General features: G+C 44.1%; 1 protein-coding gene across 1 annotated transcript in view; it reads right to left on the bottom strand.

The window, feature by feature from the left end:
• The window catches only part of LOC104082203 (synapsin-3-like), a gene marked incomplete at its 5' end in the record, with an annotated part of 32,951 nt that extends 16,673 nt beyond the window's left edge, over window positions 1-16,278 (bottom strand). The window contains 3 exons of the mRNA XM_009585225.1: window positions 1,598-1,672; window positions 6,496-6,638; window positions 16,216-16,278. Of these exons, the coding sequence (XP_009583520.1) occupies window positions 1,598-1,672; window positions 6,496-6,638; window positions 16,216-16,278 (281 nt within the window). The remainder of the gene's footprint in view (window positions 1-1,597; window positions 1,673-6,495; window positions 6,639-16,215) is intronic.
• Window positions 16,279-16,904: the final 626 nt, after the last annotated feature.

Here is a 16,904-nt window from a genome sequence, read left to right as displayed (position 1 = left end):
TCTGGGTTTTAGTCCTACAACACTGCCATGAGGGAATGTCTACCCTTCATCTCTCTAGCTTCAGCTGTGTTATAAACAACCAGGATGCCTAATAATGTCCAGTTCCCAAGTCCTATTAGGGTCTTGCAGAGTCACCTCCAGCATCTGATTTGGGGCTTGGCTTGGTTTCCCTGTTTCACAGAACTAAAGGTGCAGAAGGGACCTCAGATGATCACCCCAAAGAGGAGACGTTTCTCTAATCCGGTCTGAAAGAGGATGGAGATTCCCCATCTCCTCCAGGCAATCCATTTCTGTGCCATGCTATCCTTACTGTTAGGAAATACAGGAAATGTTCAAATGAACCTTTTTTGCTATAATTTAAGCCCATTATTTCTTACAATACTGTACTAGTAATATAAAGAGTGAGTAATGCCCTATTAGCAGCCTTTTACGTATTTGAAAAGCTTGTGCTCTTTAAGTTTTTTCATCTTTAGGATGAAGTGGTGTTCAGCTTGTGTACAACTTCTTCCAGCTCTGTGACAGCTAATGAAGGAAAGCGAACCTCTGCACTGCAGGCATAGATTCATTACGCATGAGTCTACACCTCTACTGGAAAAATATCAGTGGTCTGCTAACTGAAAAAAGAGGAACACTACATAATCAATTGTTGCATTCTTTTCTCATAGGCTGATTATATTTTCTCCTCTGAGCATTCCCTTTATTGTCCTTTGGGCTCTCTCCATCTCTTTGCTGTCTTTCTTCAAATATGGTGCCTAAACCTGGAAAGAGTCAGAGTTAAACATGATCCTGACAAATTGGAGATATAATCTGAAAAAAACCTAGATTCACTAGGGATGAGTGCCTATACATAATCTATGGATTCTATAAATCTACCAATAATCTACTTAAAGAAATAGGATGGAGAACAAGTGACTTGACAGCAGTTCTGCAGAATAGGGTTTGGGAGTTACAGCAAAGCTGTAACAATGAGTCAACAATGTCACGCAGTGGCAATATTAGCAAATATCACGGTGATTTGAATATATGGAAGTACCATCTGCAAATTTTAGTCTGTAAGATGCATGAGGCAATTCCTTCTGCTCTGTTCAGCAGTGAGAAGACATTAGCTAAAAAACCACCCACTTTTGGGAGACTAATGCAAAAAAGCACTTTCAACACTTCAGCTGACAGATTTTTCCCTCTGTTGAGCAGAAGAAACACTCTTCTGTGTCTGCCTCTCATTAGTAATGCACTTAGAATAACTTCTTGTTACTTCTTGTTTTGTGCTGTGACCTTTCTGATTTTATCCCTACATGTTTGTGCTCGTGTGCTTGACCTTAGTATGCTGGTCTTGTTTCCTGTGACTACATTCACTAAAGATCTAATGATTTAGCAGTGTTCGTCTCTAGCTGTACTTACAGTCTGTTCTCCAAAATAGGACAATTTGCCTTTGTGCCCTTAGTATTTTTTTAGGGAAACACTAGGTCTTTTAAACTTCTTTATCCAGCCTCCCAGGAGACCTCACTTACCAGTTCTCTCAATTAACCAAAGTCTGAAATACAATTCCTCCCTTCTAACCCAAGAATAACTAATACTGTCTTGAAACCCTCTTCCTTACCTCTCTGTCATTGCAATCTGTTCTAGCATCGCAGAACCTGTGTTTGCCTTCCAGTTTCCAGAGATGGACGTCCTCCTAGGAAAACAAACCAAAACCATAACCTGAACATGAAAATACACTCCTGCCCCATCCTCCTTCATACTGTAGTCCTCATTCTTGACTCAGTGCTTGTACAGGAGGCAATGAGGTGAGGTTCTTCCTCACAGAAGCCCTTCCAAATCCTGCCTCAACAACACTCCATACAGGATATGTTGTTCAGACTCATGAAAGACTGAATGAGGAGTTAGGGAAACCTCCAAGGAATCTTGAGCACACATCAAGCTGTGTGAGTACTTTCTTCCTTTCTTTATATATAAGTCTCAGGAGAGCTGAAATGTCTGTAGAAGATCTCTGGGATAATCACCCTTGTGTTCTGCATCCTCCATCTGTGGAAAAGCAACTCTCCAGGTAAACATCTGCCTGAGCAGCTTCACAAATGTCAGCTATGACATTGTGAGTCTCCCTAACTTTGAATTAAGTTGTACTGGTGTCATAGAAAATATGATTATACCCTCTTTTCACTGACTTTTCATTGACCTGTCTGTGGCTTACTGTATCTGGACTTGGAGAATTTTTAATTGCAAAATGGTTGGAGTCTCGTTAGCTGCAACTGATGGTTAATTTCCAGAAAAGGTACTGTTGCTGGCAAATCCTGGGTTTCATTATCATCCATCAAGGGGTGAAAAAATTTCCTTTTCTTGACCTTAGGCACAGGGCAGACCTTGGACAGCCTGCTGTGACAATATTGTGCAGATAACCCTGGCATAGCGTACAAGCTAGGACAAGTCAACAAGCTGACAGGATACATCCAGTGAGCATCTCCACGTTGAAGGATATTTAGGTAGAGATTTAGGAGGGGAGTATGAGATGTGATCCAGCACTTCAACATGAGGTTGTAGGAACCCTTCGTGCCAGTTCTCTCACCTTTTCAACATGATGTGGAAAAGAGACTCTGAACTTGCAAAACTACGTGGTAATATTGATGTCCTGCTCGATTGTAAACCTGCATCATTATAGTTGACTACTTGAGGTTCCCTTTCACTCTAGTGAGGGACAGCCTGGTGTCCTTTTTCCATTTCTCTTTTAAGTGGTACGTATAGTTGCTGTGAAATTTAAATGGTCTTTGTAGCCCATATTTAAAGGAGTGGGAGGAGGGCCAAAGGAACATGATTACTGTGTTGAATAACTGTGTTTCCATATAGTTGACTCTTGTCCTTTGTTCCCCTCGCCCAACATCCATCTTCCTGCCCTACTTTCTAAGCAAAGGTATGGATTCCTCCTCAAGCTTTGATTGTTATGAGCCCTTTGATGGCCTATGAGGTCAGTGTTCAACCCTCAGCCTCTCTATTTCTTTTGATATGGGATTCTTAGGATTATGTTTTTCAGTTCTGCAATGGGAAGAACCGTTCTTTATTAACAGTTAGGTTCAGAAAATTGCCCTGCAGTGGCAAATGGCATCCAAAATCCCGTTAGTACTGATGAGAACTCCTGGAATCTGATTATTGACAAGATGATTGGATATCAGTGTTTAGAAAATGTACCTGGCATATGAAATGTAAGTGGCTGTGCTGTCCCTAACAAAACCAAACCACAGCTATACAGTTTTGCAAGGAAATTTGATGTGGAAAAGCTCCCAAAATAAGAACTCTGCTCTGGCCATTGGGCTGATTGGTTTGACTTGTTTATATCTACTCATCTCCAGCCAATACTGGGCATAAGATGTAAAATATTTTTCTGAGCTGTATCCCTAACTTTCCTGTTAGGGAACTTTCCTGTTTTTAAATGGAAAAGCTTCATTTGAAGCCCTCCAGACCAGTCACTAAATTCCTACACCACGGCCTCTATCAAGATCACTCTTTTCCAAGCATGTCAGGTGTCAAGTGTGCCACCAAATTCTTCTTTTTTTCTTTCCCTTTTTGTGTTCAACCTGAGGTGGAAAAGGAAATTTTCCCTAAGGATGTCCTGCCTCCAACCCCATTTCTCTCAGGGACTCAAAGTCAAAGTGCTTTGAATCATTCTAAACGTCAGGGGGCTGCATCAGTGTATGGTCAGCATCTTAAAGGAAAGGACCCCAAGATTTTAGAAATCAGTAGATCAAGCAGATTTGTGACCAAGACACCTAAGCATTGCTTAGGATAAGTGGATAGACTAGCAGATCATGGGCTGTTGGCATCCTGTACTCACCATCTCCCAGCTGGGCCATTTCAGTCTAAAAGTAGCTGTAGTTTACACACAGTTGAAGTTGTAGCCCCTGCAGAGCATATTGAACCGCGTTTGAGGTGACAAAATCAGAAGTCACACTCATGAAACTAGAAAGGAAAGGATATTACCCTCTTACTAAGAGCTGATGGCAAGGAATATCCCACCCCTGAAAGTCAGCAGCTGCTGGCTTCATGCAAAGTGAACATTTCATGAGTCTTAACTGGAAATGATCCCTCTGTTTGCCCCCAGCTGGGGCGAGGGTGGAAGGATAATTTCTGCCCCAATTTCCCCTGCCACATGAGCATTATTTTCTCTTCACCAGTATTACAATGACAGTCGAATACATTTGCTGGAATTTTAGGCATGTATCACATACTGCTTATCTGCTGTTTTGAGACTGGCCCAAGGCATGGGCTAAGTAGGTGTTTGTTAGTAGTGTAAATCTGGAGTCACTGCACTGAAGTCAATGGGAAACTGAACTCAAGCCTTGGGTCATGGGCTGGAAGGAAGTGCATTGAACATCTGGGGCGGGGAGGAATGCATGAGTCACCCTGCAGCATCCTCCCTCTGGCAGATGCTCGGTGCAAAGTAAACATATTCTGGAGAATTTTGGTACACAGTCTTTTCTCAGAAGGAAGGGGGCTTTTAAAGTCTGTATGTGTGGGTGAAAGCATAAAAATACTGGGTAGATTCCATGGCTCACAGATCAAAGCAATTCACTTAGTATGACACTACTGCAGATGCTGTAATTGCCTTTAAGGCTGAGATTTGCTAGCATGACTAATGATTTTGAGTCTTCTATTTGAGACACCAGTGAGAGCTCTGATATTTTGGGTGCTTTTACCTCTGTCCTTGGACATTGTAGGGACTTATTTATACCATAGAAATAAAATTCTATTCTGTCTGATGCTGGGACAGAAGGAATAGCCCCCGACGGGACTGACTATACTGCTCTCCCAAGCTCACATCCATAAATGGCTCTCTCAATATAAGTCAACCTTCTGGGTTAGCAAGTTGCTGGGTGAATTTTGCTGTTTGCTTTCTTTGCTAATAAGCTTCATTTCTCATTAAGGTGTTTCCCGTTCTTGGCTGTTTTAATGTGAAAACATTTTTCATTTAGCAAACAATTGTTTGCGCAGCTATATTCCCAAGTGGGATTAGCTCTTAGTGTGACTGCTTTCTTTCCTCAATCATCTGGTATTATTTCTGATCCCTGTCTGGATGAGTGCGTGGTGAGTGTGAATAATAAACGGGGAGAGGATATGGTCAGGCTAACTGGGCCTTTGTTTCACTTAGAGGCAGGCTGGGAGCAGGCTCTGGAGCCAAGGCTGGGTAGGTTGGCAGGAATAGGGAATTTTAATTGATATTTTAAACCTTCCTTCCTTTGGCCAATTTGAGCCAGACCCCCTGAGATGTTAATGTAATATTAGGCAACTGTGCTGTTGTTGACCTGATCAGATTTAAAACAAATTTTCTCATTGAGTTCACATGAAGTAGCCAAGTGTCCCACAAGTCCTTCCCATGAAGAATGTGACTCAGTCATTATCTAGTTTACTTAAATACCTCTCTGCTAGGAATCCAACTGAGAATTTTAGGCAATTATAGCTGAAAAATATGTGATCGTGTACATTTGATTATCTTATTTAACTACGTTTTACCAGAACTATGGCCTAGGGCTTTGTAAACATGGACGCAAAAAAACTCACAGTGTTGTGGGTGTTAGGTAACATATGAAATTTATCTGGCAACCTGAAGAATGTACTGCTGGAGCTGTCTACTTGTCCAGAATTTTGTGGCTTGATAAAGAGCTTCTGGAGAAGCTGTGCTATTTGGCTTTTCTCATCTACTGGTTTGCAGTAAGAAGAAACAGGTGTCTTACTGACTCATGTGGTTACATCTTTAATTGAGCTTGACGACTACTGAAGTTGGCTGAATGCTTTTTAATATTTTTAAACATACCAGTGTTGAGGGTTGCCTTCATGCCACCTCCCTCACTACCCCTCAGGGCAGGGGAGGCACTCTCGGGCACCCACAGAAATGTTTTTCCTTCTCCTTTCCCTCCTTTGTACGCTTCAAGGAGCACACATGAAAATGCCCATGGAAACCCTGCATGCTGGCCAGGCTGAGGCCATTCGTACCTGGTGCTGTGTTCTCCTCATGCCCTTGTGTGACTGCAGAGCTGTGATCTCCAGTTGGGGAGAGGATGGGGTGTTGCTATGGGTTGGACCCTATAGGACTCCATGAGTTGCAGCTGGCTCAATCTTTTTTATTGTTTCCTCCAGGTGGGAGGGGGTAGGTTCAGCTCCCACTAGAGGGTACTGGAGGATTTTGCTGGGAAAGATGAGCCCTTTAACGGTAGGAGGGAGAGGTGATGGGTGATGGGTGATGGGAGAGCACAGTTGTTATAGTAGGAACTAACTGAATCTCAGAAACAGGTAGAGAGAGATTTACCTTCCAGTAACAATGAGCTGATGGTGAGTAATGGAGAAGATGATCGGTGGATGAGGGATCTGGGTTCAGAGGTGGGAGGAGAACAGCAGGGCTATTCTTCAAGGAAATTAAGTCAGCTTTCTACTCCTGCCCAGAGCAGACACCGCCTGAATCACATCCACAGCACTGTCTCCCCCCATCTCACTCCGGCATAGCCATGCACTCACATGTACGCCTTGTAGTTGCTGCCGATTTTCTGGATTCGGATGTCGTACTTGGAATCAATGAACGGCTCGGTGGTGGCGTAGGTTTTTGCCATGGCTACTATGCTGGCCATGTCCCGGAAGTCGTGCTGGTTCTCAACTTTGACCTTGATTGCCAAAATCCAGTGAAAAAGTGACAAGAGCAAAAAGAACAGGAATACTTTGTGAGCAGAAATCATCTCCGTGTCTGAATAGCACAATGTCAATTAAAAACCACACGGATGGAGCTGAGGACAGAGCAGGGATTGTGTGATTTAAAGGGAGAAGTTCCCCACACCAACCCAGCCCAGAGCAAATTGACCCCTTTCTCCTTCCTCATGCACAAGCCCTGGTAAACCTGGCACCGAGGAGACAGCTAGACCTTTGCCCAGATGGCTCTTGCTAATGCTCTTTGCTTTTATGATGCTTCAGAAAAATATTTGATCTCTTAAGGGGCATTACTGCATTCAAAGTTTGGAACTGCTATTTCCCATGTTGGGATGGATGAAAACAGAGTATTTTGGGTGGTCAGGAAATAGAAACCAATGCCAGGAAATCAACAAGAGAGCTGGTTGTCTGCCACCTCTAGGCTTCAGTTCCCTGGCATTTCCCTCCCTCCCTGGCATTACCCCCCCTCCAGACTTTCTTTGAGGAGCAGTATAGGTCTCCTGGCTGGAAGCAAGCTCTGAAGGAAAAAGATATCTCTGGGAGAGCCTGTGATTCTTGAGGAGATTTGTGTGAGTGTGATGCCATGGGCGCATGTGTGGGACAGCTGGTTGGGTGTTAGACTTGAGTTGCACTTGGAAATGAGAGGGCAGTGGTCTGTGAGCTGGAGATTTTCTGAGAAGCTGGCTTTTCACAGATTTGTATTCGGTTACAAGAAATGCTCTGTATCGTATCAAAAAAAAAAAAAAAAGAAGAAAGAAGAACCAAAACAGTGGAAGCTCTAATGATATGATCAAATCTCTGCAAAAGCTAATTGGTTTGGGAGAGGAAAACTGAACACGCAGGTGGCAAGAACATAGTGGACAACTTCACCTCATTTATACTATCAATGCTGGCCTTTAGTCTATTGGCAAAAACTTGCTTGGAGAGCAAGCTTGCATCAGAGAAACCCATGCAATTCTTGTTCCTTGGAGCGGGACAGATGCAGGAAGGGTGGGTTAATTGGTGGAAAAAAGACTAACATTGTGTGAAAAGGGTGAGCAAGTGAGTGACTTGCTTTACATATTACCTACGCTTTGTATTTTGGTAACACTTCAAGACCACAGTTGGGGATTGCAACCCCGCTTTGCTAAGTGTGTACTTGCTCGTGACAACCGGTCGGTCTCTGCCCCAGAAGAGTTTCCCAGTTGTGTCGGTGTGTGTGTTAAAGGAGGGTGATGAGACTATGTGGAGCCGGCTGAAGGAAATGCGTGCGATGGTATTTGGTGTTTCTTCGCAAAGAACAAACAAGTGCCTTTACATATCTGTCTTCAACCATGAGAGGGCAGGAGCCATCTTCACTAGAGAACAGAGGACAAGCTTGTTTCTAACCTGTTTTATTCTGTTTAGACAGTTTTCTATAAGGTCCAGCCGTAACAGAAGCCAAAGATACTGCCACCCACATCCCAGTGCAGAAAAGCTCTTGAGAACTGGACACGTTGTAGGGAAGATGAAAAGTGCAACTAGTTTGACCCGTGACCATTTCTAGATGCCTGAATAAGGAGAAAAAAGGCCTGGTCTTTGCTTCTCCTTTTGCTGAACGCCAAATACCCCTAGTCCTCCTTCCTTTTGCTATGGTGAGGGTTGTGCTCTTGCTATTCAGGGACTGCTGAGAAAAGGAGCAGAGGAAGACAACAGTCATTTGTGGGGTGGGAGGGTAGGAAAAAAAAGGAAATAACAAACACAAAAGGGAAACGTAAAGGCAACCACTGCACGTCATCCAGGAGGAGCAGCCTTGCTCTGGGCGGTGTTGTTCCCCTCTACGTCTAGTGGGGTTGCCCGCGGTGCCGGCTGCTTCTGGCGCGGCAGGGCAGGGTGAGGCAGTAGGAAAGCCCTGGAGGCTGCCAGGGGAGCGGGAGAGGGGAGCACCATGCACGGGGGGAGCCCCCAGCCTAGCCATGCCTTGCAAAATCCCAGGGGGGTTTTGCTGCGTTGGGGCCGGGTATTTTTGTTGCACTGATAAGACCTGCACTGGGCTGAATGACATCAGTAAGAGAGTCCCACCCAGATGAGATGATCGCAGGAGGGACTGCACAGGCAGGTGACGCACGGTGTTACGACACATTCTCCTGGACCCTTTTGGCAACGGGAAAAGACGAAAGCCATCATATAATGACCTACTTGGAACAAGGACATTTGTGGGATCTGAGACAAAGTGCTGCGCTTGTGCAACAATTGTCTTTGGGCCCCGGCTGAAACGTTTGCATTCCCAGCCCAGGAACGTTTGTCCCAGAGGCAGAGGAAGGGATGCTGCTTCCCTCTCCAGATTGGAATGAGACCATATTGTTATCACTAGAAAGGAGCTGTATGCTCATCTTGTTAAATGGGATTTTTCCTCAAAAATACAGCATGCTATAGAAAGGAAGGATCCACTTCTTCCTCTTCTCCATCACCCCCTCCCTATGGGGAGAGAGGGAAAGCATTTGAAGGTGTTTCCTCCAATGGGCCTGAGGATTTTTGGCTGGGTAAATAGTTAAAGAGGGGGGGACTCAACGAGGACACAAAGAAAGAAACGAAAAACAAAGAAGATGACTCCCACAGGATGACTCCTACACTACTGCACAGTCCTCAGGAAACAGCTCTGCCATCTTCCCTGGCCCATGCCAGAGCCCTTCCCATGGACTTTTCAGAGAAAGCACCTCACAGAGGTCCCCTTTTAGGAAATCATGGCCTTATTTCCCACCAGGCATCAAAATAATCACCACACCAAAGCTGAAATCTGAGCCACCGTTTGTGAATCATTAGAGCCAGCCAAATTTGACAAAATAACAGCCGTGTCCTGGGTTAACGCTGGTTTAGTCCAGTGTATGGTTATTACTTCATATGCAGGAAGCACTCCAGTTACAGTCAAATTAGATTTATTTTCCTGCCTTATCTATCAAGTCCACCATTTTATTAGCTTTCTACTTTTAAATTTTGTATAATTCATTTCTTCCTGCCTTGTAACCTTTTTACATGTCAATAAAATATCCATTCTCCTAACAGGAGAAAAAAACCTAGAGATAACCAAAGCCAGGGTGGATGTAGTGTGACGCCAGAGGGCATTATTTAAGAAGGGACTATTAAAAATCATTCTAGAGCAAACAGTTACCAATTCACCTAATAAGGGATAAATCTGTCTTCTAAAATGGCAGGTTGGCCAATGCATGAAACTGAGAAAAGAAGTTGGAAAGAGATCAACAGGAAGCCATTTTTCTCTCTCCCTCTCTTTTTTTTTGCAACCTTCTTAGGATATCTTAGCAATATCCCATTAGCTGCATAGAGGAGTGCAAACAGCGAGTGCAAACACAGCCCCTGCCCTGCCGGCCTGTTTGCTTAGCTGTGCTGGCTGTTTGAGCAGCAATAGACTCATTCTGGAGCCATCAGCTGCTGTTTGCTGTAGCGTTTTAGTGACCTGTTGCGAAGAGTTTGGGCGAGAGTGTTGACAAATGCCTTTTCTGAGTAAGAAAGCTCCCTGGGAGAGTCCCTGCTTCCCTTCTGGCTCTCTCCTCTAACTCAGGCACCGGCTGTGCCCTAGCATGCTCCCTGTCGCTGCAGGGGCGAGGGGAGTCTGGCTGGACCCCTGGGGACATGCTCACACAGATGTGACCATCCCTTTGCCCAGTGGTGGCATCTCAGAGGCTGATACTACGTGACCTGCAGCTGGTGCCTGTTCCCATCCTCAGCCTGCCCAAGAGGCACTGATCTTGCTGCCCTTGGCTGGAGAGCAGTCCGAGGGACAGATCAGGAACAAACACCTCTGCCCCATCTTGCTGTGGACCTTCTTTTGAGGCCTTCCTGCAAGACAGGATTTTGGAGAGTGGGTCCTGGCATTGTTAAAAACCCATCGTGGATATTTCCCAGGCAGTCGAGCCGCCCCTGAGACTTGCGTGAGCACAGGTTCCTGCAGTGAGGGACCTGGGCAGAAATTTCTGCTTCCTCTGTCTTGTAGTTCCTGAATCTACTGCTTCTTGTACGTTCCAGATGTTCCTGGACACCAGGATCCCAGGACTACAGCACTCATCTCTCATCTTTAGCCTAAGCACTGCAAGGTATTGCCTCACAGTCCCCTTTTGCTTTTGTTAGTTACGTGGCCACATGAAAAAATAGTCAGCCAGCCTAAGTGGCATAATTATAGTAGTCTGCTAGGGCTGCCCTAGCTTTGCCTCTCTGAGTGTCATCCAGAGTTAACTCTGCCTCACAGGTTAAACCCACACCACTTTGGAGATGGCTTGCAGAAGCAGTTTCTGTGCCCAAACTGGGGTTAGAGGTTCAGCCGGAAGGTAAGCGTCCAAGGCTGAGCCAGAGCCGGGCTTGGCAATGTGGTGTTTAACTGAGTCTTGGTAGGCTTGTGAAAATGTCTGAGTGTTTTCGTCCAGAGGAACTGGCATGGCCACACAAAGCCTGTGATTTTTCGTCCATCTTGATCTGTGCTTAGCTTTTCTGTAGTGTCTTTGCCATTTTGGGACAGTGGGTCTTCAGGAATGGTTCTGCACAGAGGGTTTCCTGAGTCCCTCCTTCCCTCTATCCCAAATTATACTCCCCTTCTCAGAAAATACCCGACCCAACCAACACACATTCAGTTTAGGCCTAACTTTGACCCACCTCAAAATAATAAAGACACAACAAAGTCTGCATTTCCTTGTTATCCTCACATTGAAGTTCTCCAGATGTTATGCTGCCTTTAATGCATTAAGCCTTATAATCTCTACTAACTTTCTAATGAAGAGCTGCTGTCAGCCCCAGTTCTTGGCAGCTTTGGTCCCCGATGCCCTGGACCAGTCACTGTCCAACAAAAGGTTCCAGACTGATGTGCAAGAAATGGGGATGCTTTTACTATTTGCAAGAAGGGTGGTACCTCCTTGCCCATGAGTCAGTGGGAATGCAGCAATTGGGCCGCTCTGTTGTGAATGTTACATGTCAAGCCATTATTTGTCCTCTGTAAAAGAAAATATTTGTTCCTTGACAAACCGAGGCAGCCCTTTCCCCTTCCTTTCCTCTTTAGCGCACTGGATTTTCAAAGCTCTCACTTTTGGAACATTCTATTTCCAGTCCTGAGAGAGACAAGGTGACGAGCTGTCCTTCCTGATAAAAAGCTTGCAGTATTTTTACATTACAGAGTGGCTCTGTTTAGTTTGTGCTATATTTATACCAGAGGAAAAAAAAAGTCTTTCCCATCCAGTAAGAGAGAAAATAACTCTGACCACATTATTATGAACAACAAGTTTTTCTTCTACAATGTAATAAATTCATCTGAGCCAGGATTTGTACTGGGGAGGTGTTTTCATAATTATGGGGCAGGAGGGGACAGGAGGTGACTCCTAAACTGGCTTAATTAGAGAGGTCTAAAAATAAAGTAAGAGTAGCAAAATATATATATTTATTAAATTCATATAAATATATGTAAAGCCACATGAACAGATACTGTTTTTCCTCGTTGCAGATTTGGCAGTTGTTTCCTTCTCAAGATCTGATCAGGAAGAGGTGAAGAGGCTCTTTGAGTGAATTTGCAGTGCTGGGCTCTGTTCCTAGGGCACTTTAGGGTCATGTTAGCACACAAATGGCAGATATTAACACACTGAGAGCTTTATTCTTTTCCATGGGCTCTGGCATTATGAGATCCAGAGTCAGGAAGAAGTGTTACTGCTTTCTCACTGTAGTGCTCACCCTATTCAACAGAGACTCCTAACCATGTCTGGGGTAGGTAGGCTCAAACTGCACAATGCTTAAAAAAATGCCTTGACCTTTAGGAACTGCTGGGCAAATAATAGTTCAGTTCTGCACAGGGAAGGACTTCTCCTCTCAGTGTCCATCCATGGTTTCCCTGGAAGAGTCCTTGAGTACTGTTGACCCCATGAGCCTGGACAACTTAAATACAACATGAGAAAGATCCTTCTCTGCTGACTGCATTGTAAACCATTGTCTAAACAATATTTTTACAGATACTGTATTTGTGTCGATACTATACTGGACCAGCAGCACACAGAGAATTTGTTATCATCTTCCACTGCCAGTGAGATACAGAGTGACTCTGAATTTTGGAAGGGGGATAATGATGGTCATGGGAGGGGCCGAGGGGCATATGTCCTGTTTTTAGATGAGAAGATTGGGGCCCCTTTGTCTCTCTGGGTGAAGGCTATTCCTGGTGTTTCCGTTCACGTCAACAGAGAGGCTGTTGTTTCTGGATTTCTCAATGGAAATTTCAAAAGATGCCTTTTACTGCAAATTTGTTTTCTTCATCTCCACCTGCACCTTATGTGCACGCATCACTTAGCAAGAGCACTTCTATCACTAATCGTATAATGCCACCCCTTTTTGTTCTGACCTTGAATACTAACTGTTCCTCTTCCAAGCAAAAGACAGTCAATAGAGCCTGTTTCTTACAAGTCCTAGCACAGTTATTTTTCATTTTAGCTTTGAGGATTCTCTGTTCAGGCCTCTGATTAAAAAATGTGGTAAGTGAATTTTGTGAAAATGTTGTGAAAACATTGTGAAAACAAAGGATATGTGAAAATGAAAGTCTGATTATTATAATTATGCTTTTTCCAGCCATTATTGCAGAATAATAAACACACAGCATTTCTTGTAGTGCCAAGAGCCTTATGAACATGAATTAGCAATACGTATCAGGTAATCATTATCATCCCTCTGGTCTGTAACACAGAGAAACCGAAGAAGAACTGTGAAATGACACAAATCTCCCTGCAAGTCAATGATGGAGCTCTTTGAGGAAGAGGCCTTTTCTGTGTCCGAAGTTTTTCTGGCTCCTGGCCACTGCCTCGGTACAAATAAAGAATAACGGTCTCTGGACTTCCCATCTTTGCTCATTCTTCTAAGTTTTGGTGCCTCTCATTACATGTGATTTTATTATTAATAACAAGAAAAATGTAAGTACTTCCTTGACAATTTCTGCTGGTAATGAGATTGTAATCTGAATGCTTACATCCTTTGAAGGACCCATTACAGGTACAAGTACATGGTCGCTATCTTGGCATCGTTTGTTGCAGTAACTACTATTTTTAATCCTCACATGTGTACTTTGGCTAATAGGTTGGTTATTTTATCCTTTGTTTCTTCAGTCACTGCTTTTATATAAAACATGACCCGATGCAGGTGCTTTATTAACATTTACTTTCTTACACTCATCTAAATCAAGAGCAAACCTCTCTCTTTTCACATTACGTATATTTTACAGCTAAAGACCTGCTATTTCCTGCTATCATCTCTACTTCTGAAGACCAACACAAAGAAGTCCTTTAGCTCTCTGTAATCTCCTTATCATCACTGATTATTGCTTTTACATTATGATGGTTAAAACCACCATTATATGCCCTGGACATTTTCCTCTTCTGAATTACTTAACTGGAGGTTTGATTTTTTTACCCATAGGTGTTCTAGTATGCCCATAGTTCTGCTTATCTGTATTTCTCCTGACATTTTCTGTGGTTTCTTTCTGTTAGCCTCACCTGGGCTTGAACCCTGTTGTCTTAAAAACAACATGAAACAAATTCCTGTTACTTGTCTTTTAAACCAACTGATTTGTTCCTTATTTTATTTTCACTTTCTTTCTTCTCTTTTTGCTCTATGCAATGAAATACAGTGGGACTTCAAGAAGACTAATTTGATCAGTCTCAACTTTCCTTCAGACTGCTTGTGGCTGGAGAAGGGCTCAAACTAAAACCATAAGGTCAACAACCCTTCCTTCCTGTACCTTCCCCATCTACTGAACAGAGCAGTGTTGAAACTCTGTGCCCAAATCCACATCCAGACTTTGCTACTAGTCCCTAATTTCATAATGGACTAAAGTAAACTTGGCCTCAGACCAACTCTTTCTTCTAAGATGCTGGCTGTCAGCCTATCTTCATCTGGTATGACTTCCTACGTAACCCCCTTGTACCACTGCGTACAATTGTGCTTGGAGTTTGAATAGAAACCCTCTTCCCCTATGACTTGTGACAGCAAAAATCAACATCGTTAAAGAATAAAATGGGAGGGAAAGTGAGAGGTGGAAGAAGATCTGGTGTCTGCTGCAGAAAACAACAGCTCAATATTCTGCTGAGAGTTTTGTCTGGAAACACTGTTAAGGTTGGGGTACTTTTCTCTGATTCTGCCCTCATTTCTGTAGCCACCGAGGGTCCTTTGTGCACAAGAGAGACACATGAAGCCCTCCCTACATTACAGATGAAATTGCAGAGCAGTCAGAGAGATCCAGGACTGCAGGGTCTCAAGGAACTTGAAACCTTTCCCCAGGGAGAGGTTTCTTCCTCCTGGTTTATCCTGGTTGTATTTTGCTAATGAAATCCTTCTTAGGGACAGGTTCAGTGGCTCACTCTACAAGAAGCTCTAGGCTGTCCACATGTATTCTTAATTCAATGACACCTCTGCCTGTTTAACATACGCAGCACCAATATTTTAACAAACATTTCCTGCTTATTTAAATGTTTGTTCCTTGATGCTGAAAGCCAACTCCACCACTGGCCCAGGGATCTGAGCCCACTTCCTCTCCAGCAGCTACCATCCAGACAGGGGACCATTGCAACCAAAGCAAGCAAGATTATGAGAGCTTCCATGTGCAATCCAGGAAGCCAGAAAGGACTTCTGTTTCCAGGGCGCAAGCAAGCAAGCTCTGCCAAGTTTAAGTTTGGTGTACCTATATATAATTTTCAGGCGAAGTGTGAGGCTGGGAGAAGGTCTGTCTGCTCTAGAGAAGCACTGTGACAGGGATATCAGTAACAAAGTTCAGGTACCACCCAACTGGATTCAGAGATGATACATCAGAATTCCCTACTTCTGAACAAATCAAGTTTTAGACAGATAGGGGATGCTTTTTTAAAAGGTGTATGCAAGAAAGAGGAGACTAAAGTGCAGCAGGAAGGTGCTGGGGATGCCTCACTGAAAGGGGAGCCCCGTCACCCCAAGAAACAGGGGCTGCTAATTCACTGGGGGAATAAAGATCCCAGAGAGCCTGGGAAAAACAAACAGGTCCTTCTGGGGAGTGAACTGTTTTTCAGGATTCCTTGGCAGGCAACCAGCCACTCTGCTTTGTAAGGTCTTGTTCTTCCTTGCAAGGAGGAAAAAAATAACTGAAGGGCTCCCGTTTTATTGAATAAGGTCATCATAATGCGCTCAAAAAGACCAGTGCCGCTGCTCCTCATTGTGCGAGCTATGGGGTGTAGCTGCACATTACAGGTGCTTGAATAAATAACATTACCACTTTCAAGAGAGGAGAAAATGTATAAAAGACGAGCCTAATGACTTCAGCCCAGCCAGCTTTTCCCCCACTCTTCACAACCCCCCTTCCCTCATCCCAGACAGCCTCCAACCCAATACCACTGCCTGTCTCCGAGTGCGTGACAGTGGAAAAAGGCCTTTTCTCACACAGGAACAGCCAGTGCAACCCAGATAGGCTGTGGGGAGGTTTAACCCCTTCGCTGGCTGGCCACACGCTGTGTACGATCACAGGAATGCTGTGCCGCATACATATCTGTTTCCTGAGCTACACATATTTTTTCTTTTACTTACCTTCCCCATTCCAGCATGCGCATGTCCCAGCTTGACCACTACAGGGAAATTCGGAGTTGTGAGCTGAAAGACAAAAGAAGGAGCTCCTCATTAGTATTTCTTTCTAGCCATTGCATTTGAAATAGTTTACTTTTATTTAGTAGCTTTTATCCCCTTCCTGGATGCTGATGGGATGATAAAAAGGTCAAATAAATATTGTCCAGGTGGTAGGACAATAAGCAAATAGCTTTTCACTGGGACCTATATGATAGTAAATGGAGGCCAGGCAGAACTCCTCAGATCTGACCCACTTTTGCTGCCTGATAGCAGTAACCTTCTTATTTTTTCTTGTTGTTTTTCCCACCCTGTACGTATGGATGTGCGTACACTCATATGCGTGTAAAAAAAGCTGCACCTGCAAGCTTGAGTAAGTGAACAGTTTCAGATGCTGAAAACATCTGAATTGTGAGAAAGACAAGGGTGGTTTGTTTTTTCCACACAGGCAGCTTTGGCCTTTAAAGTGAGCATGAGCAGTCCCTCAGCAGCTCCCATTCCCCTCCTGTCAGCAGTGGTGGAGGCAAGGAGAGAGGGAACAGGGGCCAACCCTTGGGTACAACTCACAAAGTCCATCTATTCATAAAGCCTCTTCCTCTCTTCTCTAAATTCAGGGGTGGGTATAGGGAATAAAAGAGAACAAAGAAGGGTTGGGA

Source organism: Fulmarus glacialis, unplaced genomic scaffold (genome assembly GCF_000690835.1).
Source record: "Fulmarus glacialis isolate BGI_N327 unplaced genomic scaffold, ASM69083v1 scaffold32659, whole genome shotgun sequence".
Classification (NCBI taxonomy): Eukaryota; Metazoa; Chordata; class Aves; order Procellariiformes; family Procellariidae; genus Fulmarus; species Fulmarus glacialis.
This window is presented reverse-complemented; position numbering and strand designations above follow the sequence as displayed.